Source organism: the organism of the source record quoted next, unplaced genomic scaffold (assembly GCF_019419815.1).
Source record: "Pyrus x bretschneideri cultivar Hongxiangsu unplaced genomic scaffold, Pyrus_bretschneideri_v1 Contig14, whole genome shotgun sequence".
Lineage (NCBI taxonomy): Eukaryota > Viridiplantae > Streptophyta > Magnoliopsida > Rosales > Rosaceae > Pyrus > Pyrus x bretschneideri.
In genome coordinates this window covers 496,371-521,283 of record NW_025999435.1, presented here as the reverse complement: position 1 = coordinate 521,283, position 24,913 = coordinate 496,371, and the positions used below count along the sequence as shown (strand labels likewise).

General features: G+C 36.8%; 3 protein-coding genes across 3 annotated transcripts; 1 reads left to right on the top strand and 2 right to left on the bottom strand.

The window, feature by feature from the left end:
- Positions 1-227: 227 nt before the first annotated feature.
- Positions 228-2,732, bottom strand: LOC103963506 (transcription factor FAMA). The gene is given in 6 exon segments (XM_048580042.1): positions 228-760; positions 921-1,388; positions 1,462-2,013; positions 2,015-2,224; positions 2,315-2,425; positions 2,581-2,732. Coding segments are annotated over 5 exon segments (1,350 nt in total). The 5' UTR covers positions 2,342-2,425; positions 2,581-2,732; the 3' UTR covers positions 228-667.
- A 1,395-nt stretch (positions 2,733-4,127) lies between these two features.
- Positions 4,128-10,522, bottom strand: LOC103963507 (26S proteasome non-ATPase regulatory subunit 1 homolog A). Its single transcript, XM_009376328.3, is given in 14 exon segments — positions 4,128-4,438; positions 4,441-4,666; positions 4,791-5,292; positions 5,379-5,611; positions 5,736-5,994; positions 6,130-6,350; positions 6,436-6,684; positions 6,775-6,910; positions 7,021-7,484; positions 8,457-8,625; positions 8,703-8,814; positions 8,978-9,083; positions 9,398-9,467; positions 10,294-10,522. Coding segments are annotated over 14 exon segments (2,985 nt in total). The 5' UTR covers positions 10,437-10,522; the 3' UTR covers positions 4,128-4,343.
- Positions 10,523-14,061: 3,539 nt separating this feature from the next.
- LOC103963508 (cytochrome b5) lies at positions 14,062-21,482 on the top strand. Its single transcript, XM_009376329.3, has 3 exons — positions 14,062-14,205; positions 20,298-20,364; positions 21,078-21,482. Exons 1-3 carry the CDS (start codon positions 14,119-14,121, stop codon positions 21,326-21,328), a joined length of 405 nt encoding a protein of 134 aa, XP_009374604.2. The 5' UTR covers positions 14,062-14,118; the 3' UTR covers positions 21,329-21,482.
- Positions 21,483-24,913: the final 3,431 nt, after the last annotated feature.

Below are 24,913 nucleotides of genomic sequence, written 5' to 3'. Positions count from 1 at the left end.
TCCAAAATTATTTTCAAGTTTCAACCATGCATGACAGAATACAGAAGTTGTCTACTCCAAACTGGCCATCCCCACAAGAGAGAGAGAGAGAGAGAGAGAGAGAGAGAGCTAGCTTATCTCCACCTTTGGAAAAGGATATCACATATGCATGGTTCTTACCTTTGTACAAACTATACCATCGTTAAAATCTAGTTATAATACAAGAAATCATGCATACGGTTCACTCATTGACATTCATTTAATTGGTATAAAAATAGAGCGGTCGATACATTTGTAGCCTGAATAACAACTCTTTAATTTTACTTTTTGTATGATATTAACGCAATACATCAAATCATACCACCAAAAAACTTGGAGAGGCATGCAAATTAAACTACTTATTGCTTTGGAAGAGATTTAGGACTACATGCCTTTTACAAACAATATGGAAGATGAAGTAATTTAAGGAAAATGGGAAATTTAAAGTGGTATTATATATTATATATACCAGGGACCACTTTGCTAGATCAATTTTCTTTATTTAATAAACCAAGACGGTAGTACTAATGATAAGATTCAAGTGGCAGGGGCATCACGAAAAAAATTAAACTGATCCAGATCTTGATCTTGATCTTTCTTCAACATAAGTAGCTAGCTACTTGAACTTGATCATCGATCTCGTGTATGATCACATGCTGGCGGTGTTTGCATGGATAAAACTGAATATCTGCTGAACTGAACTTGCAATATCTTCAGCTGTGAACCTCGACTCACTTCCAACCTGCCCATCATACACATGCATATAATTAACTCATTAACTCCCTATATTATTAATCGGATGAAATTGTGAATTTCTCGAGAGTGTGTTACGTGTGTTAGTTTTGTGTGTCTAAATAACATTGCTTATTATCTTTAACATCTGCTGAACGGAACGTACATACCTTGACATTAAAGGAATATAGAACAGTTTGTTCAATGGTAGTAATGTTAGTGTGAAGGATATTAAGCTGCAAATCCTCAAGCGCAGCGATAGCCTTAATCAGCTGCCCCGGTCTCCTCTGAGATAGAATCTTGATCATCGCATCAAATCCTAAAACCTTCACCTCAACATCCGCAAAGCACGACTTGTTCTCTGCAGTTTCTTCTCGAAGCCCCGTTTCATAGTCCACAAACTTTATCGGATCATTCGGATTATTAATAGATAAATTAGCAGCTGGAAAGATTAATGGTCCTCCGCCACCTTCAGCTGCCTGTACTGCCATAGCCGCCGCCGTGGCAGAATCTCCCACTTGTCTTGGAGGTGCTTCTCCTAAGAGCCTTCGCCTCTTCTGTGATTCCAAGCACTGAAGTAGCTGCTCCAGTTCTCTCACGAACTCTATGGCTCCCCCAATTATAGAAGCTTGATCCCCCTATACAATGTACACACTGAATTAGTTATTAACCAATATTCAAAGAAACAAATTAAAGAGTATATATACATACTCTTTGTACGTATGAGCCCGGCATGAGGGAACGGAGCACGCGAAGATGCTCATTCATTTGCTTCCTGCGGTTTCTTTCAACCGCAATATGAGTCATCCGCTGGCTCTCAACTTCTTGAGTCGTCTTGGTAGTTCGTGGTCTTTTTCTTTTGTTCTTGGCTGCTGCCGGCTCCGGTTGTACTCCTCCTCCTCTAGGGTTGTTTTGATGATCTTCTCCAAGAAAGTGGAGCTTCTGCACTGAATTATTACTACCAGAAACCCGACCTTCCTCGTCTTGTTCTTCTTCCATTGACTTTGTCTTGTCTTCTTCACCCAACCCTGTGAATCTCTCTTCAGCTTGTGGAACCATGAGAGAGATCGACTGGTCTTGATTGTTGTCCAACTTGTCATTCAACACCGGAAACTTGAGGAAGTAAACAGGGTCAATCGCAGGCTCTTCCTCCGAAATCTTGGATTGGTTTAAGGCCAACTTTTGTCCAAAATCGGCAAACTGCATCACATCGGCGAAGCTCAGTTTGTCAAAAGAAGTACTAGTTGAACCACAAAACCCTGCATGGAGCTAATTGCGTGCTTATTTGCTGCTGCTGCTGCTGCTGCTGTTGTTGTTGTAGTTGATGATGATTGTACATCAAGTAATTCACCATTCCATTGTTGTTATCGCTTGAATTAGTCTCGTCGATGCGAGACTTCAGCATCTGTTGATCTTCTTGATGATGATCTAGGGTGTAATCCAGGTTGTTGAAGTTGCTAGGTGGCATAAAAGCCTGCAATGTTTCAAAGTCGTCAGAGCAAAAAAACAACATGGTGATGAACTGAAGTGATGATAATTAAGCAGTGTGAGATTAATTTTGTACCGAATAGTTGTTCTCTTCCTTCTCCATATATAAATATTTGATGACCCAGTAAAACTCGAAAACCCTAGCTAGGGCCAGGAGCTGATTTCGTGCGCGGACATATTACCCTACCTGAAAAAGGTGATAAATAATGCATGAAATTACAAACTGTAAAAAAAATCAATTGCTTGAAGATAGTGACAAAGTTTGATAACAATAATCATGAAGATTTAGTATCTGTACAAATTTATCTATGACGAGGAACTGGACCCCAACAAAACACCCACCTGTTTTGAGAAGAAAGAAGAACTTGAAATGTTGAGGTTTGGCTACGTGGTTCAGTTATGTCGTCGTCTGTATATATATATATATATATATAGAGAGAGAGAGAGAGAGAGAGAGAGAGAGAGAGAGAGAGAGAGAGAGAGAGAGAGAGAGGGAGAAGGAGGAGCCTTGTAGGATTAATATTGTTGTCACAGTTTCACCTCACTTTCACGGCCTTCTTTAATTTATGGGTGTCACAGGACACGAGCTAGCGCCAGTGGTATACTCTCCCCATGACCAATATTAAGGCTGAGCGCTTTGTCAAAGATTAATTTCATCATTTCAACTTTACAACTTTTCAAAGAGATATATATTAACCTACCAACAAGATTCACGAGACCTTATTCTTCTTTTTCTAATCTTAAACTCACTTTTCTGAAAATACAATTAAAGAAACAAAAATGAAACTCTTATTATATTATTCATATCACATTTGTACCATATTTTTCATATATCATTTGTAATATTGTCTTAAAGAAATACTCAAAATAAATCTATTACTTTAACTAAACTGCATATAATTTCGTAATGATTTAATTGATGGCATATTATCAGTAATGAAAAATTGTACATTGCCAAATTTCTTACATTTGATCGATAAAATCGGTTATGTGATTTCTGCTCCCATTCAAGTGACGACAGCAATGGAATGGTAACTCATTAGAGTGCCCAAATGTCCAATTAACATACCCCATTATTTTATTATTGATTTTTTTTATTCTATTTTTTAACTGAAGAAAAAAGAGGTTGTACGTAAATCAATTCTCTTTTGTCCTTTTTTATTGTTAACAAAGTTCATTATATGCCACATATTCAACTAAATTATAAGGGAAGGTGATAGACTTAGGTGTTTAAGGAGAAATACATTACTCTAATCACCCTAGCTAAGTCCAGGCCAGCAAATCAATATTTTTTACCCATTAAACATATTAGTAGTATCTAGAAAAAGAATTTAAGTTGATACCATTTAATATTATTAAAATATTATAGATGTTATAAATATAAATTATATAATATATATTTATATATTTTTAGTGCGGTACCTAATACCGTCAGTAATGGTATCAAATACCAATACTGTACCATAAAATTTGGGTTAAGAACAATACCGTATCATTATCAATTGGCATAAAATCAATTTGTTAAGGTTGGTAACTCAGTTGGCACAATAATTTGAAAAAAAAACCAAATCCACCCCTACATATTATTGTGATCCAATTCTCTCTTTACATTAATAGAAGGAAGCCGAGGAGGTGGGTTTTCGCAATCAAAGTGGCAAACCGAAAGCCAACACCACATGGACTCAGCTCCTTACGTAGTTAAGTCGGCGGTGCAAATTTGATTTTGTTTCCTTTCTTTTAACTATTGGAAACAAGTTTGATCATCCGTTCATCTTCACGGTGTAATCCAGGTTGTTTGTTGCTAGGCGGCATCAAAGCCTTCAATACTTCCAAGTTAAAGCGAAATTACAACATGGTATAACTGACCGATTAACGAAAATATTTATCGATAAAGCAACAAACAGAAGCGATAAGCATTCATGACTCCGATGCAATGTGAAATTTCGTTCAGACAACCACAGTATCACCGTTGATGACCAGCGAATTCATAACTCATGAAATCACATGAAAATGAAAATTCAACATTTTCGCCGGAAAGTAAAACAATCTAGTTAACAATACCCGCGGAATATTCAGAATACCAGTCCGACTTACTGAACCGAGAATCATGCAGTGTATTCAAAGGCTTGAGGAGGCTGTGGTTCCTCATCGACTGCCATGGCGGCAGTGGCTGCCGGCTGTCCTGCTGCTGCTCCACCGCAGGTGATGCTGTGGAAGACGGTGTGTCTGTAAGTGAAAGCACCTCAGGTTCATCCGGTTTCAGGTCTCTCAAGAGAACAAATCCAGATGGTGCTAACTTGACTGGCACATATCGGCTATCTTCCAGAAATTTAATGTATTGCTCCTGAGCAGGAACCACCCTAGCTGGGTTCGTCAAAATCTCAAAACAAGGCTCAGGCTCTGATTTCTTCTCTGTCGAGCTATCAACCTGCCAAAGAGAATAAAGTGGTTTCGATTAAGAACAGTTATGATGTCATAAACTATGGACTGTATTGGGAAGGGAGGAAGAAGAAAAAAAGATGGCATTGGAGCATTATGCCCATACTGCTTACCTGCATTGCATCCCCATCTTTCTCACTTGATGATTTTCCTTTTCCAGAAGTCTCCGCCCCAGATAATTTTTCAGCATTTGCCTTCTCTGCTTCTTTCTTGGCCCTAGCTTTCGTGGCCTTTGCAGATGTTGACAGCACAGCAGTGGGCAGTTTTATGGCCGACGTAGTGGTTGGCACAGTGGTGGGTTTAGGATATTCAAACAGTGAAGGCTTTGCATGTGAAAGGAACTCAAACTTCGGAACTTTCAGGTCTGAGTTCAGTCCTATCAAAGCCGTTGGTGAGAATGACAAGCTTAAAAAGTATATAAGGGGATACCAGTACCAAAATTGGCTGAAAACAGCAAGGCCAACAACTGCAGTAACTTTATCATGTTTCGTCTTGGAAAGCAGTCTAATCGTCACATTTCTTCCCCCACCATCAAGAATCCCAGAGGCCAAGATTGCACCCATTTTACTCATGGTGTCCTCATGCTTGTCAAGAATTATTTTCTCCAATTGCCGCCTAGACAAAAATTGTTCCAATATGAGATGAGAGAGAGAGAGAGAGAGATAGAGTTGCGAAAAGTGGCAATTTTACAAAGACAGTACCTGAATGCTCCAACGCGAGAATCACTGGCTTCACTAATTTGGACCATGACCATCGCCATTGCAATGAGGGCACCTTGGCGCACAAAATCAACCACATCTGAAGTTAGCGGCTCTAGCAAAGAAATGGCCTCACTCAAGCCAGTACCAGCACAAGAAATGCCTACGGCAAGAGCAGCACCATATCGAACATGAGGATTGTAGGACTCAGAAAGCAGGGAGACAATTCGAGGTGTCTACAATTACCAATGCAATTTAGACATATAAGGTATTTGTTAGATCAATAGAAAAGTAAAAAAGGGCATCAGCAAATGATGCAATATCAGAAACATAAATATGGAAAAACAAGAAAGTACAAACCTGCTCTGGCTCGGAGTACAAGACAAACCCAAGTGCTAGAACAGCAGTCCTCCTAACATCATCACTCACATCTGATACAGCAAAATGCAGTAGCTGACGGATGGCTTTGTTGTTTGCTGTCCCACTGTAGGCCAACGCCAGTGCATACATGCCACCATAACGTAGAATAGGATCTTGATCTCTTGTCATCTGCTCGATTAGAGTGTCAGCTTCTTCTTCTCTCCCATATACCGTCAGAGCAATCCCCAACGCTAACCCTCTATAACATACAGTACAGAGTCAGCGCAGACCACAGATCACTTTCATCGATAAATAATTCTTCATTTATTTTATTTTATCACAAGAACTCCACAAGAGCACACAAGTAAAAAACTAACCACTTAATGATCTATACCTGATAATCTTTTCATGCTGTGTCTCATGTGCATAGGCAAGCATTTCACTAGCCTTCTCACTTGCAGTTCCAACCATAAGCAAACCCATACTAATCCCAGCAGCTTCACCAGCAACGGCACTGTCAGTATATAGCGCACTTTTAATGTCATCATAGATCTCTTCATCAGCAGTTCCTAAAGCTGACAAGCCAAGACCTAAGCATGCACCATGTTGAATAACCTGCATTAAAAGGTCCCATTAGAAAATTTTAGCAATGTACTTATGTGCACAAAAAAATATAAACACTAGTACATATAATGCACACCTCCACATTAGTACTACGCAGGCTATCACGAAGGAATTGTTTGATGCCCTCGCCATGGTTGGCATGAATCAGACCCAGAGCATACAGAGCACCACCTTCTGAATATGGACTTCCACCACCGCCTGCTGAACCCTGAGGTAAGTAAGGTGCCATCAGCGATCTTCCCTGCTGCAAGTGGCCTCTGTGGATAACACCTAGCCCTGCTGTTGCACTGAACTTAGCCCAATTTGTAGCTCTACTTAACCAGTCCTGAGAATTTGTAGAACAGAAGTGGTCAATACTCATAGAAAATATATCATTGCAAAAGATATAAAGGAAAAGCTGAGATATCTGGCTTACCAGATTCTCCCTCAGGAACGTGTCCACGGTTGTTCCAGCATGCATAATTGCATTAGCATAAATTGTAGCACTATGGCATACACTATTTCTCATCTCAACTGACTGCTTTATTGTCTTCAAAATAAGAAGATCGGACCTATATGCAAATCACAAAAACGGTCAAACCACTTCTCAATCACTGTATTCCATAACTACTTCGTAAATTAATGAAATAAAAAAATTCAAGGAATAATATAGCAGCCTCACTTGTTGTGACTGTACAAAAATTGTAAAGTCAACTGTATTGACGTTTCTCCAGACAAAATTCCTTTAATTTTTGTCAGCCTTTCTGAATAGACCACTTCTTTCGGATCTTCATTCACAGTCACATTAGGAGTAGAATGTTCATCTGTCATTTGAACATCCTCTGCAGCAGAACTTTCATTTTGAGAAGCTTCAGTTGATTCTGGCTGCACGGGTTCTGAAGGTTGAGTCTTCGGAGGTGAAAGGCGGTTTCTCACATTTAAGAGAAAAGCTTGGTGCTCATTCTCTATTAGATCAAAGGCTATTTGATATGCCAAAAGTGCATCATCCTTGTCTTCAGATCGCAGAAGCCTTTCCAATATGTTCGCTACACCTTCTGGTTCATCCAGGAACATGAGACACTGGCAAATGCTCAAGTAATCAGGAGAAGGTAGCTTCTGATACACTTTGACAAGAAGACGAAGGACCTGTACAAAGACCCAAACGAGTTCAAATGTTTGTCGCTCTACATGATAAACAAAATTAGCACAAGGCATGACTTAAGATAGACAACTCTTTAGTCTTTACTAAGGGGCAAAAACAGTTGAACAAGTAGTCCACTACCAAGTGAAATAAACTCTATAACTGCTGCAATACCCTAATCCTAATTCCACAGGAAATTGTCAAAACATAATCAGAATTGAAAGGACGGGACCTAGGCTGGTTTTTTGTATTTCAATTAAAATTATTATATAATAAATCGCCATAAACGACAAAATTTAAGATTACCATTAGGGAGACAATCTTAACCGCATTAGACACAACCAAAGGTGTTGGAGCATGCAGTATAAAAAGTTAGACAAATACGTAAACCTAATGTTACTTATCCAGCCAACAACATCAAAAATGATATCAAAATACAGGTTCCACGTGTGCTACAATTAGTTCAAAAGAGTTTACTTCTCCCCACATATAGAAAATATGTTACAATTCTCACAATGAGCATTTCCTTTCACTCAAAACACCTCGACCTTCAACTCAAATACCCATACCACCATTATAAAAAAAAAAAAAAAAAAAAAAAAACTAGCACTCTGAATGCAGCTTTTCTGCCATTTTAAATAACTTCACAAACTCTAAGACCTATATGTTATCGCACCTTAAATGACTATGAAAGAGAAACCTAACTACATTGTGAAAGTGTAAGAACACATTGAAGCTATGTAGTTTATTGCACCAACATACTTCTATAACAGGAACTAACAAGAAAATGATTTATGTATCACTGCATATTCCTAAACAGTATACTTGATACAGACGGTATACTTGATACAGACCACATACACAACAGAAACATCATACTAGCAATAATTTGGTGGTAAAAGAAAGAGATACCAAGTCAAATGTATTTACAGCATAGATGCTAATAATGTATCATCAGTGCATAGGAAAAACCTTACCTCGTGTCTATATTCTCTAAGATTAACAAAGGAATGAGAGACATGAATGCAATATGACAATGTTCCTTGAACATTATCACTTTTTATGATTGCTTCCTCAAGCTTATCCAATCTTCGACATTCAATTGCAATACCCATAGCTTGTTGGTATTTTCCATCCATGATGCACCTAAATAGAAAGGAAAAAAGGGTAAGAAAGCTAAAGGTAACAATTATTGCATTTAAAATCATTAGAGGGCTGCATACTTGTTCAGCATTCTCTCCACAATGGCCTCCAACCTAGAATCCACATTTACTGATTCAGCATTGGATTCTGCTGCCTTTGACTTCAGACTGGCATACTCATCTATAGCTTTGGCTGAAGAGAGGAGCAAACCACGACAAAGTTCATGTAAATGCAGTCAGATTATACCTTCTCAAATTTCCTTATATAGATGAGAAGTAAAATTGTATGTTTTAACGCCTCTAAGTTTCATATTCTCTCTCTCGTACAAGTAAAAAAAACATAGAAACATTCTTACCAAGAAGAGTATGAACATAATAAGAATCGTCCGACACATCAAACAAGGAACCAGCTCCAAGGGCATAGGAAAGTGAGTCATTAAGTTCACCCAAATAGTAGAAAACCTAGGTGAGAAAAAACATAAGTCAAGTAAGGAAAATATAAGGTAGTAAAACTTACACATTCAATGAAATATGCAATCTTCCCTCACAAGAGGATGAAGAGAGACACAGATTTGAACGCCTACTGATCATATTCACATGTAATTATTTAAAATTTCTCGTTTACTAATGGTTCTTAACTTCCAAGTATTTATTTTCAATCAAGTTGAGTCCTTTGGATGCAACTCGCAAGTAAATTCAGAAAGTAACAATCAATCTTGTCTGTCACACACTAGTTTGAAACAAATAATCAAGGAAGCAGAACAGTTAATTTTTACCTTTGACACAAGCAATGCAGCCAGTTGTCTCTGATGCAGATCAAACTCCTCATCTTCATACAAACTTTCTCTGCACAACAACATTACTCAGAAAAGAAACAAATAAAGGAAAAAAATACAAAAGATAAACTACAAAATTTAATTGTTGCAACATTTCCAAAATCTCATAAGCATGACTAAGGTTATAGAAGCACACTAACACTAGAACCAACATGCAATGACAAGACACATAACCAAAAGTTGACAAGGCACTAGCGTAACCCAGTTAATACGTCCCCAGTACTAAGCTTTCTCTTAACTACTTCGACAGTAATGTTTGAAAACTGAGTTGCAAAACGGAAAACTAAACAGTTCATATTTCTATTAAGTCCTAAATATAGTATAATCAGGGCTTCAAAATACCAAAACCCTCATCCACATTCTTATTCACCACCACAATTAGTGAAATACAGTCAACTCCCCATCATGACAACTCCGTATCTGCTTTCTTATTGGATTATATACTGTCATCACCTTCACCACCGAATGATCAATTACTATAACCTACACACCACTCAATTCCATCACCACCCAAAAAAACATTTGCTGATCTCCAACAGATAAACCCATAAGACCCTAATTTTCTTAACTGCATAATTTTCTTAACTGCACAAGAAAAGAAACCCTCTTTTGATGATAACAAGTATACAAAATTTCACGAAATATCAAATCTTTCACGTCATTGATTACTCAATTCTCAAGAAAATAATACAAAAGCAAATCTTCCCCAATTTTGGCTTAAGTTTCAAAAATTGCTTCCCTAAGTTTCTAACCTGTCAAACAGATGAAGAACAAGCAAAATGCAAACCCTAATCCCGGAAATTCAACGAATACAGAGGGTGAAAGAGAGAAAGTACATGATGGTTACGCTAGTCGAGATCTCGGGCCAAAAGCCGTCAACCAATCTGTTGAGGTTGGACAACGCGTGGAGCTTGAGCAAGGGATGGGTCTCATTCAGCATAGCCAGTAGCCCACCGGCGGAGCTCACCAAGGTCGCCATAGCTGCACCGACACCGACCGCTTACACGAGCCCTAGGGTTCGTTCGAATTGGGATCGGGAGGATTTGGGTTCCGATTTGCGGAAAGTGGATTCGAAACCCTAGCAGCACCCCAGTAGAAAAATAATATAATAAAGAGAGAGAGAGAGAGAGAGAGAGTGGTAGAGTTCTGGTTTGTGATTGGGAATTTGCTTTGTTCTTCTTTAGTCTCTCGAGGTTTAGTAGGAGTATGCTTACCCAACAAGTCAGAAATACTTTTACATAGTTATTACAAATAACAATGGACCAGCCGGATTCTAATTACTTTTCAAGTTGGATTCGATTTTACTGAAAACAATTTTTCAAATTATGAAACCCTACACACCTTACTCTCTCGCCAATCAGAATCTAACACTATGTTTGGACGAGAAAAATGAACTTGAAATTTGGATAAAAGTTAAAATTTATAAATTGACATACACTAATTCCTTTGTTTGGATTCATAAATATAGAAGTTCAGAATTTCCGCATCGAAAAAAACTTAGAATTTGAAACCTCTAATTTTCAAGTTTAAATTCTATGTAAATATGTGTCATTTCCCAATTTCTATGATTGAGAGTTTAAAATAACAAATTCCGTATTCAATTTCACTATTCTTTTAGATTAACCAAACAAGAAAATTCACAAACTTTAGAAAATAAAATCTCGACATTTCAATTTCCATCATTTTCAAATTTCTTTTATCTTAAATTTATTCATCCAAACACAGTGTAATAGATTACCTCGATAATGGCAAGTGACCCTTTATCATAGTAGTAAAAAGTTATTGAGCCCTTGCATGACATAGTGGTTTCAAATTTTATTGATAGCTAATCTAACATCTAATTTAACAAAATCTATTATTTGACCCAAAAAAAAAAAAAAATTAGACTACCGATAATGCTAATAAATAGGTATAATAGTATATGATGGATATTTGATTAACTAGAGGGTCATATTTCTCTATATAAAAAATTCAAAACAAGATGTAGACATGGTGTAATCGCAACCGTTTAAATAAAAGGAGATGGAATGGGAGATAGATTAGAAGGGGAGAAATCTCTATATAAAAAATTCAAAACAAAATGTAGATAATGTAGATGTGGTATAATCGCAACCGTTTAAATAAAAGAAAATGAAAGAGGAGAGAGATTATGAGCGGAGAAAATCATACTCCATTAATCAAAATGTCAAGAAGACATTAATTGAATTTTTAAATAGTTTCAGGCTTTTCAGAACCGTTGGGCAAATTTTGGTTCCCAAATTCATCTCACATTTTATTGGATACAAATATGTCACATGGCACAATCTTGGCTAATAAAATTGGAACCTGGGGTCGGCCTTCCTAAAAGCTCTCCCATTCCTGGCCAACCCTATAATAGTCATTCTCAATAGCCAACCCTCTTCGGTTGGGTCGGTAGCAGCCAAATCCTTTCAATTTTCAGTCTTCTCTCTTTTCCCAACATTTTTTTTAACCTTTTTATGTCTATTTTTCTCGGTTGCATTTGATCTAAGCTTCTATCTCAGTGTTCTTGAAACTCTGCTTCAGTCCACTTGAACTTGTCTCAGATCTGCCATTTTCCTCTTCAAATATCATTTTCACTGCATGTCCTTTACCATCTACCTCTACTACTCAACTCTATGGAAGTTTCCTTCATGGATCTTATCTGCAGCGCTCTTCGGTGGTTAGTAGCTTTTAAAGTGCTTTTTCCACTATTTGGTAGGATTATGATTTGTTGGTTCATTGCTTTTTGCACTACCATATACCTCCATTTTCTATTGATCCATTTGGTTCGTTTGTTTGTCTCTAGGTGGTGGCAGCTGATATGGTGGAGGCGACTGTTTGCTTTTTTCAATTCTTGGTTTTTATGCTTTCGCGTTACTATGGCTTGCCTCTTTTAGGTCTATTCATGTAATTTATTTATGTGAAGTTGGCTTTGCTTGGCTGTTTTAGATTCTTTTATTTTATGATTCTCATCTTTGTTTTAATAAAACTTACTTCGATTGACCAAAAAAAAAAAAAAAAAAGTCACATTGCAGATTGTGTTTTACCGTAGTAAATGTAACCATAAATTGGTTATTTATTATTATAACTAGTGAAAAGACGGGGAAAATTATTATAATTGTAGTGTTGCAGATCATTTTACTTGAGCAAGTCCAGCGGTAGCCCACTTGGTTAAATTTCCGTCGGCCTAAAAAATGGCGTTCCAGCAGGTCCAAAAACGGGGAGGCAATCGGCGCAAGGGCAGGAGCCCGTTGGCTGCCTAGACATAAACTGTCGGGCTTGAGCCTGCTGGCAGTGGCTGGCGTCAGCAATGACGTCACGAAATAGAAGCCCAGGCCCACCCATGTGCACCTAACTGAGCCGACAACTCGTTCCCCTTGGGTTGACAACCGTTGGATTTCAAAACTCTTTCAATATGTCATGCGGCACAATCTGGGCCATCCAACAGTGAACAACAATCATAATTAATTTAACGGTAAAAATATTTAAGAGTGAGAATAGTAAGACAATAAATTGCATTGTCCTTACTTTTGCTCCCTAAAACGGATGGACTTGTTCTTAGAGTGTTTTGAACTTGTTTAAAAATAGAAAAAAACAATATTTAATGAAAAATTAATTGAATCATATTATTCTAAGTTTATTGTGAGATACTAATTATTATAAATAAATAAACTGTACAAAATAAATTAATTATTAAAAAAAAACATTGTTAAAATGATGAAAATACTCCTGCCACATTTGATGTATCATTTTGGATTGCTTTTGAAGTTTTTTGTTTAAGGGGCATTTTTGTCTAATGATTTTTAGTGAAGCTTGCGATACAAAAAAACACTGTTAATTGGGTCCCTGACTTTATATATAAAGATGTTTTGGTATTTATGGCCGAGGTGGGACTCGTAGACAATGCCCGAAGTTGCTATACCAACTTCCAATCCAGAGTTGCTCTTCCAAACCAAAGTTGACAATGCTCTCCAATCTTCTTTGCTCCATCACGTTGAACATGATCAAAATTAATGCCCAAAGTCTAATGTGTAAACAATTCATGCTCAATCCATGGTCGAAATTACTTCTTATTAGTAGAAAGTTTAGAAGAAAGCGGTGATTACGTGTTGTGTTTAGTGGGAGTGTTATTTGGTTTGTGATTCCACTAGATAAGACCAACAAAGCATACAAAATAAAAAATAAATATTTGCGAATAGCGTTTGCCATTGCCCTTGCCTTGTTCTTGCCAAACGGGTGGACGGTGGACTACTAACTGATGGAATGCTCTTAGGATTGCAAGACGCAACATAATTAGAAAAAACGTGGAAATAGACAACAAAACGGACCAAACTTTCCACCACCAAAATCACCAGTTCAGGGACCGAACTTTCTACGAAATTCACCAGGTTCGCTACCAACCAACCAAACAATGCCCTTTAATCTTTGAAAATCACCAGGTCGAATCACCAGTTCGCTACCTACCCAAATCTATTTCCCCTTCAATAACCTAACCGTCCTCTCGCTCTCTCATTATTTACCCTACACTGACTGTTTTCCTGGTAGTCCTCCCCGCATTAAATGATCTACATTTGTATTTAAGCAACCCTCACCAGCTCCATCAATTTTCCACCTGCATTGCCTCCTTCATCAGTACGCAGCGGAGATACCAAGAAAAGCAAATGGGTGGTGACGGAAAGGTTTTCACTTTGGCTCAAGTCTCCGAGCACAACACCCCCAAGGACTGCTGGCTAATCATCAGCGGCAAGGTTCTCCCTTTTCCCATTTTTCACCCTATGATATGAAATCCAATCATCTTACTTGCTTCTTGGATTGTATTCTATGTCTTTATATTATATTTGAAGGCTTTGATTCACTAAGGATTGGGAATTTGAATTCTTTGGCTGCGAGTTTAATCATACATATGATGAAAATTGACAATTGGGTTCCCTGTTAGAATCATGGATCTTGGGTTTTTTTTAATTTTTATTTTTTTATTATTATTATTATTTATTTTTTTTAAATAAACCCACCTGAAGAATCTGTTGTTTTTTTTTTGCTTTGGTGAAGAAGAATCTGTTGCTATGCATGTTAAAATTCATGCCCATAATGTAAATCTTGACGACGTTTCGGTTAATTTCATACCACAAAACTTTGGTTGAGCTGATTATGTTTATGGCTTGCTGATGGTGCAATTGATGACTTATGTTTAGGGGCCCTGATGGATTGGTCCACTATGATCTTTAGATATAAATTCACATGGATGTGTTTCTGTAAAGCATACTACTAAATGGTTGCATTTGCAATTTGGTTGCTAGTGATTCGACCAAGACTGTATGGCATAGGAATCTGGATATGGGACAACCTGATTTAAAGAAAATATAAAATGTTGGAGGATAATTCAGAAATAAATAAAAATAACAGAACTTGAAATTCTAATACTTTATTAACTAAAAATACTTGCTATACAAAATGAAATTACAGAAACAAATACAAGAACAAAATGGTACAAACTTGATTATAGCAGGTAGAGGTTAGTGCAAAAGTTATGTCCTTTGAACAGTATTTTCGCCCAACTCTTGTGCTTGTGGTTCTACAACGTCTGCTCAACCAGGATACAACTACCTAATTCTACAACCCGCATTGGATTATAGAATTCTAGCGAATTGCTTTGTGTGTTTACTCTCTTAAATGTTTGTATGGAGGAGAAGGAAGAAAATATAATATTCGATGGAACTAAGGACTCCAATTTTATTGGATCTTTCATACCTCTTCAAATACCTTTTGGATGTATCTGAAGCTATACAACTCTTTCCAAAGAGTTGTGTCTATTAATCAAAACGTTTTTAATTAATTTTAATTAAAAACTTAATTCGAAATTAAAACTAATTGATCAGATTAATTTTAATTCTTAGGCCCCAAGGCCCAAGACCCTTTTATTGATTAATTAATATTAATTTATATTAATATTATGGTATAATCATCAAGTATAATCCACACAATTAGTGGCCCAAGTCTCAATCCCCATTCCAAATAGTCCAACACCTAATCACTAATAAATGAGACTAAAGCAATATAAGGACCTCAAGTTGCCTTGAGTTCCCCGATGTGGGACTTAAAGGAGCTCAAAACTCCTACAATACACCACATTTTGAGCCGACTATTAGGTCCTAGGGTAAGGTGAAAAATGAGTGTAAACAATAGATGTGACACAAATCAGGTGAGGTGTCTTTTGGATTTGAACCTACCTTAGTATATATTTATCAGATTTACTAAATGACGCAATGAATATAAAATCTTGAACTGTTCATCTATGCAGTAAACCAAGACAATAAGCAAAACATATGTCACACCAACACATCGCAAATTCATACATTTGTGTTCATTTTGGTCCTGAACAAATCCTGGATTCATGAGAGCTTTAGAGAATGTTGCCATGTAATTCTCATAAATGCGACCCGACATTTACTCTCATATAGGTGATATTGATTAAGAATAGGCTGCTTCTATTCCACTTGATTTACAAGTATCAATATCATTAAATTAATGTATTCGACACCCATCAGCAATCACCACACTTGTTCCATCATAGGAATGGGTATATACGTGTGTTTCTTCTTTGAAACTAGCCAAACCAATTTGCCTATTGAACCTAGATCATGGGATCTCCAATAAGCTAGGCTAGGTTTCCGTTTGGCAATTTCATTTTACTCTATTGGCTTTAAATCCATTCCCTTCGATGTATGTTTAACTTGCTCTCTAGATAAACCTTTAGTAAGCGGATTTGTAATATTATCTTTTGACTTGATATAGTCAATAGAAATTACACCATTAGAAAGCCATAACTTTATTGTATTATGCCTTTGTCTAATTTGTCTAGACTTCCCATTGTATACACTATTTTTAGCTCGATATTATGCAACTAAACTATCACAGTGTATGCATATTGCCGTTACAGGTTTAGGCCATATGGGAACATCTTCCAAAAAATCTCTTAGCCACTCAGCTCCTTCTCCAGCTTTATTGAGAGTTATAAATTCTGATTCCATCGTTGATCGGGCTATGCATGTTTGTTTGGAAGATTTCCAAGATATTGCTGCTCCTCCCAAAGTAAATACATATCCACTCGTGGATTTTGTATCAGTACTATCGGATATCCAATTTGCATCAGTAAATCCTTCAAGCATAGGAGGATACTTCGTATAATGCAATCCATAATTCATTGTATGCTTTAAGTATCTCAATACTCGAATTAAGGCTTCCTAATGATCATGCCCAGGATTGCATGTATATTTACTCAGTCTACTCACTGAGTATGCTATATCAGGCCTTGTACAGTTCATAATGTACGTAAGGCTTCCAATAACTTGTGAACATTCACGTTGAGATATAACATCACCACTATTTTTCTTTAGTTTGCTAATTGGCATCAAAAGGAGTAATCTGCATCTTACTCCAATGACCATATTTTCTAAGTGTAGCTTCTATATAATGGGATTGGTAAGAATATAACCTTCTTGGTTTCTTTTGATTTTTTACTAAGAATCACATCAGCTAGACCAAGATCTTTCATATCGAAACTTGATTTCAATATCTTCTTGGTCCAATTTATTATCTCTTTGTTAGTTCCCATTATAAGCATATCATCTACATATAAACACAACATAATGCAAGCATTATTTTGAGTTTTTGTGTAGACACACTTATCACACTCATTTATCTTAAAACCACGTGTGATCATAATATGGTCAAATTTTTCATGTCATTGCTTTGGAGCTTGTTTAAGCGCATATAGCGATTTCACAAGGTTACAAACTTTGTGTTCTTGACCTTTAACCACAAACCCCGTGAGTTGTTCCATATATATTTCCTCATCTAAGTCTCCATTTAAGAACGTAGTCTTTACATCCATTTGATGTATTTCCATGTTATGGAGTGCAAGTATAGCAATCAACAGTCTTATTGACGTAATTCTAGTTACAGGCAAGTATGTATCAAAGAAATCCAAACCATGTTTTTGACGGTATCCTTTAGCTACCAAACAAGCCTTATATTTGTCAATTGTACCATCAGGTTTTAATTTCTTCTTAAAGATCCATGTACCCAATTGACTTATTGCCAGGGGGCAAATCGACTAATTCCCATGTATGATTTTGCATAATGGAATCTATTTCACTTTTAATTGCATCCTTCCAAAATGGAGCTTCAGGAGTGGACATGGCCTCCTTGAATGATTGAGGTTCTGTCTCGGTTAATAAGGTCACAAAATCAAGCCCAAAGTCCTTTCAAATTTTTGTCCTTTTACTCCTTGTAGGTTCAAGTTCTTCTTAAACTCTAGATGAGGATGAACCATCATCATGTTCTCTAGGTTCCTCATTAACCTCAGATACATCATCATATAATCTCTTTTTCAAGAAGTTAGACTTGCCCATTTTGTATGGAAGTATATCCTCAAAAAATTTTGCATTTATAGATTCTATAATAGTTTTGACATGTATATCACTTTGGAATGGAAAACTAAGAATCTATAAGCTGAACTATTAGATGCAAAACTAATAAAAACACAATCTATAGTTTTAGGCCCTATTTTTGTTCTCTTTGGCAATGGAACTTGTACTTTTGCCAGGCAACCCCACACTTTAAGCAATTTAAACGTTGGGGTTCTTCCTTTCCATAATTCATATGGTGACTCCTTTCTCATTTTAAGTGGAATTCGATTCAAAATTTTATTTGCAGTAAGTAAAGCTTCCCTCACAAATTGTGTGGAAGCCCAAAGCTATTCAACATAGAATTGATCATGTCTTTAAAAGTCCTATTTTTCCGTTCGGCAACACCGTTTTGTTGCGGTGTATAAGGGGTTGTTGTTTGATGAATTATGCCATGTGTGGCACAGAATTCATCAAATGCATAAGACTCATATTCTCCTCCCCTATCGGACCTTAAGACTTTAATCTTTTTGTTAAATTGATTCTCAACTTCTGCCTTATATGTCTTAAACATATCCAAGGTCTCATCTTTACTATGAAGTAAATAAACATAACAATACGTACTGAAATCATCTATAAATGTTACATAATAGTTCTTTCCACCATGAGTTGGCTATGAATTAAATCTAACAAATCATTGGATTTTTCATGCACTGATTTAAAGCTTTGACTTGCAAATTTCAATTCTGCACAAGTCTCATATTTAATATTATTTAAATAATCAAGTTTAGGCAACAAGCCTAAATTATGCATTCTAAAAAGAGAATAAAAATTTACATGTCCTAGCCTAGAATGCCATAAATTAGAAGAATCAACAATATAATCAATGTTCTATCTGGTAACTGTATTTTGAGACTAATGATGTGCCTAGTAAATACGTTGGACTTATTTACTTCTCTATGAGGTTTAGAAAGTATGGAAGTACATGGCATAATTGCATAATATAGTGTCCTGTTAAGCACTAACCATGTACGTAAGAGGTAGTGTACTCTAAAATGTGCACTAGACCTTGAAAAATTGAGGGAATAGCCTGTTTTTAAATGCCATCGTTCAATATGTGTGGGTTTGATTGAACTTCATACTTTGGCTTTAAGTCTTCAAGATTGGGGTTTTGATAAGTTAAGTGTTTATGGTGGCAAAAGGTTTGGTTCGCTTGTGAAGGAATTACTGAAGGTATATCAGCAGATGCCTGTTTTCTTAGAAGTGGAAAGCTTGTTCACCATTGTTGGTACTGTTTTTTCATTTTTAAATGTTTTGTATTTTTTATCAAACAAAGAGGTCTGTTTCATCGACAAATGGAAGCATTTCATTTGTGGCTTTTTCTTCCGAAGTTCTTTTTGGAGTCTAATGTACCGAACATCATGAAGCTTAAATTTTACGCATCTCTTTAAGTAATTCAGGAAGTCTGGGAGTTTGGGGATTTTGAAATCCCTGGAAGAAGTACTATGCTCTCTTCCAATCTATTCAACATCATGAGACTGATGGGCTTAGAGTCCACCATTATGCTGAAGTAGGTAACAGGGATGACTGTTGGTAGTCATAACCCTTTTGGCAGTTTGATTTGAAAAATTTATTGACATCATGGAGTTGATGCCTACCTTGTCCTTTAGAAAGGTCAAGTGCCTATGAAACTCTTTCTCATTGATTTAGAATACTATTTTGTTCCTCTTATATCTTTGTAGTTTGTAGTTTACTCCAATAATAGTATCTATATTTTTACTGTCACTTTAGTAATTTATTTGGTATTTGTCTTACTAAGCTTTAGGATTTGGATAGAAACGTCTCCTTCTCTTGTTCTGCAAATCTTTGAGTATGTTTTGAAACACTATCTTTGATGTGTTGACATGCTTAGTGATGAGATTCTCTTGTTGTTTTTGTTTTGTTGTTACAAAGATTAAGACACATCCAGTTTAAGGATGCTTAGATAGATACTTGCGAAGGAAGAATTGACTTTGCGTATAGCTGTTATAGGCAAAAGAATAATGTTTTATTGGACAGATGTAGGCATGAAGATGGATGAACAAGGCCAAAATAATTAGCTGCTGTGTGGTCATATAGAAGTATGCTTCCTGTCATCAAGCAAAATTAAGCTCATCGAGCTGATTACAGTATAGAATTCTACTTGTTTTCACATATAAGACAATATCTTCTGATCATTTCCTCTTTTGGTTAAAGGTGCATTCTAGGAACTAGAGGTGTGCTTGAAGTTTTTATAGTTTTACACTATCACTAGACATTGAATGACCAAACTAGGATCTAAACTATCAAGGTGTTCGGTATTTCTGTCTTTTTCCTAGCATGAAACAGATAGCGTGCTTGCTTTTCTCCCCCAGTTATATCATCTAAATACCGCCAATTTCTTCTTTTTGGATCAGGTTTATGATGTGACGAGGTTCTTGGAGGACCATCCTGGTGGTGATGATGTTTTGGTGTCAGCAACGGGTATGATGTTAAATGAAATCTCGTTAAGAATTAATTTTTAAATTCATCAAGAATTAGCGAGCAATATACAAACTTCATTTAACATTTGAGTTAATCATTCACACACAGAGTCCGATCAAATTGAGCCTTTAGTAAGCTTATTTAGAGGTCACCTTTTGTTGGCCACTTTTCAATGTGTTTCAAGCATCTGAACCATCTATTTTTGCTAGCATTTATTCAGTTATCATCCTTGATTCCCCTTTGGATGCACAGACATCTGATTGTGATCAAATAAATAGACGATCATAGTGCTTCAGTTAACGCTGAATTGTGGTGTTGATAATCAAATAATCAAATAATTCTCTATTTCACCATTTAGTTGATTCGTTACAAGGTTGACACTTGAATGGAGACTTATAAAACAGACTGTTTTTATTGTTGAACCACACTGCAGGGTCGGCCTTATAGTATCCCGCAATAGGAGGAATAGGAGGGATCTAATAAACTATATGTGTGATATTTATGCATGTAATATTCATTAACAAGCCCTTCAACTTTGTTAATCGTGTTGACTTCACTGTATCAACGGCATGATCAACGGCCTGCAGAGATCTGCAATGTTTGTGATTTTCCCAATTGAAAATCTTCTATTATATGTGTATGCTGTTTCTTGCCTCTTTATGCTTTTCTTTGAATACGAAGAGAACTTCACGTTGCTATATGTACTTTCCCAGGGAAGGATGCAACTGATGATTTTGAGGACGTGGGTCATAGCGAGAATGCCAGAGGTATGTTGAAGGACTTCTACGTGGGAGAGATTGATGCCTCTACTATCCCCAAAAGTACCACATATACTCCGCCGAAGCAGCCTAATTACAATCAGGACAAGACTTCAGAGTTTATCATCAAACTTCTCCAGTTCCTGGTTCCCATTGCAATCTTGGGTTTGGCTTTTGGCATCCGCCTTTACGCCAAGTCATCTTAAGGTTCATTTAAGGTTCTAGATTATGTTATTGCGACATAATTTTTAGTCATTTGTGACAAACGAATACTACTCGGTTGGTTTGGGCAATCTAAGACTTGTCTCACTGTGTTGTCTTGCATCGGATGATATTTTACTGGTATCGTGTGCTTCGTAATCGTAACTGTTTCACATTTTCTTTTTATTTTTTCTTTAAAAAGGGGGACAATTAGTGGTAAGCTATGATTATCCACCTCTTTCGGGCACGGGAAGGTTATGGAGAATTTCATCCTGCCCGTGGCCACAGTCAAGCAAATTCATCAGCTCAGAGCATCGAACCCGGCCCAAATAATTCTCATGTGCACCAGGGAAACCCTCTTAAACCCAATACAAGCTAGCCCATTTACACTCGAATATCAATGCCCGTATGTAGAAATCAACTGATAATTATGTGAAGCTTTGGAAGTGGAGAAGAATCAAAAGGATATGCTTTATCCCTTCAAAAATAAAGGGCCTGCAAGTTGCAACCCCACCATGAAGCTTACAAATAAACAAGGAAATGGTGGACAATCATGAGACTCAAGAAACATATAGGTCCCCCATGACATTAGAATCTTTTTCTTGCAAGAAATCTCTAGATTAATACCTTATAACTCATTTTGGAGACTTCATGGTGCTTCCTATTCACCTATTGCGCTATGAGTGGTTTTTTTATTTGAATAAACGATATTATCTATACTAAGGGTGAAGGAGTGGGCTATGCCTCATAACAGGCTGACAATAATGTGGTTCAAATTCGCCTTTGACAAGAATCGAACCTAAAACTTCTCACTTACAAGTGAAGATGATACATTACACCGTAGTACTAAGCGGCGTAATGAGTTTAAACCATAAAAGTAAAGGAAATTGTTATTAGCACTCCAAAATTCTCATTCTACGCTCCAAACTTTCTATATTTAGAAAGAAAAATACACTTGTGAAGAGTGTAGAATGAGATTTTTGAAGTGCCAATAACACTTTCCAAAGTAAAATGTTAAAATTAAACTTCCTTTGAAAATATCCCTAAACTATAAGGGTAAAATGTAAGTAATCCAATATTCAATGTTGATATCAATACGGTATAAAACATAATAGTAAACTAGTGATAACCTGTATAAAACGAGTAATGCTACTCTTGCCATATTTTCATACCACATTTGTACCACTTCTCTCTCTCTCTAATAGAGGTAGGATCCACTAACGCATGTGAGTCTCATCTCTTCAATTGTTCAACATGTGGTGTGAGGCTAATGTCCGAGCTTATTACTTGTGGTTGTCCATCTTAGTAACCCAAGGTAATGAGGCCATCGGGTCCTTAAGTGGTGACCACAACTTAGTCGAGCAGACCTGGATGATGAGCTTGTCTGCTCTCGTTGTTGGTCCTAATAAAACCAAAGCAATGAGGTCAGCTCAGTTTGGCAATGATATGTAGGAGTGGAGTGTTTACGCAACGAGTCGTTGTTGGTGTATTCGGCTTGAAAATGTATAGGTGTAAACAAAGCTATAGGGTTTACCCAAATCTATTTCCCCTTCAATAACATAACCATCATCTCTCTCTCTCTCTCTCATTATTTACCCTGCACTGACTGTTTTCATTGTAGTCCTCATTGCATTAAATGATCTGCATTTGTATTTAAGCAACCCTCACCAGCTCCCTCAATTTTCCACTATCAACAAACCATTCTCCAATCACCTTTGGTTCAGTAATTGTGATGTTTGCATAAAACAGGTTCCCTGTCACCTCTACTTGATACTTGATTAGCATTGTTTGCCTTTTGCACTGGTTTACCTGCAATGCACTCTCTAGCCTATTGTCCAAACCTTTCGCAATTATAGCATTTAGGCTTCCCCTTATATCTACACTCACCAAAGGGAAAGTTAGAGCACACTCTATAATGTGGTTTTGTAACTTCCTGACCCATTGACTGTGATGAATATGCAACTTGTGCAAGACTAATAGGAAATTGCTGCTGAAACTTGGGTTTTGAATCCCATTTCTTGCCTTTAGAATTCTAATTCTTCTGGAATTTAGATGGACCAGATTGAGCTCCACTTCTATTTTGCCCTTTTGGACTCATTGAGAAGGATGCAAATGCCTTCCTAGTAGTATCAACAGTGTGTAAATCAAATCGTTGTTCTTGGCAAACATTTTGTATTTTCTATGACCAAACAGATAGGATCATAAGGTTTACTTAGACTAATCAGAACCTTTTGCACAAGTCTCTCATTAGAAAGAGATTCACCAAATGTTTTCATCCGATTAATCAATTCATTCAGCCTTGTAAGATAACTAAAAAGAGACTCATCATCTCGCATCCTAACATATTCAAATTCCTGTCTAAGATTTTGAAGTTTTACCGATCTAACCTTATCACCACCATGGTATTCTCCATACAATAGATCGCATGCCATCTTGGCTGAATCAGCGTTGGCAATCCGAGGGAAGATCTGGTCAGAGATTGCATTTTGTATGATTCCTAAAACCTTCGCATCCTTCATGAACACAACGGTCATTTTCTCATCAACTTCATCTTTCAATGACCCTTCAACTTTCTTCTTTTTCGAATCGGAGGTTGTAATCCCCTTTTCTACCAAATTCCATAACCCAAGAGATTTGAAGATCATTATCATCTTAATTCTCCAGAACTCGTAGTTCTCACCGGAGAAAGTTGGAGTTCTCACTTCGGAGCCTCCAGATCCAGACATCTTTGGTTTGAATAAATTGATTTCTCTTCTCAGATGATAACAGGACTTCATCGACCTTCACTAAGCTTCGAGTGAGCTTCAATTTAGCTCAGTGACTTCACAGATTTACGCCCAGGCTTAGATGATCAAACCTGGCTCTGAGACCATGTTAATGTGAATTGAAATCTAGTTATGAATTCGAAGAAGGATGTATGAATACACACTCAGAGAAAAAATGGAAATGGATGCTTCTCTCTGTAAGTCACAGAGGAGTTCCTGGAATTCTCATTAACTTCTATCTGATACCTCTCTCGCACACAAGTCGTGCAAGGAGGGAATATTACCGTTAGAGAGACTGATGGATCCTTCCCTCTCTAAGCTTAGATCACATCCATTCATCTAACTAATAATAACAGTCAAAATCCACGTGGCACTCATGGCCTTTACATATCAAAAATTTACACTTGGCATTCTTTGCACAAATGGATACACCATTTAACACAAAACTTATTCTAATAATATCAGCTCACAACTTATAATTCAACAAATCTCAGCTAATTGAGTTCATCGCTTTTAGTTTTCATATCAAAGTTCCTGTTGCTCCGCCATAACTTCTGCATAATTCAAAACAGAGGACTTGCATTTAACCAATGCAACTCAATCATCGAAAGTTCATTTTACTATTTCTTGCACAGATCTTTTATGATTGTTTGGGATTGGGACTTTATTGAGCTCATCATTTGCGATCTCTTCTGGATACAAATGTCATCAATATGCTACTCTTTCTGTGAAAACTTAAATCTATGAAAATTTATTGTTCCTAATTTATCATTTATGCAAGAACCGGAAAATTTCCAAATGTAACTCAGAGATGGGTTAATGTTA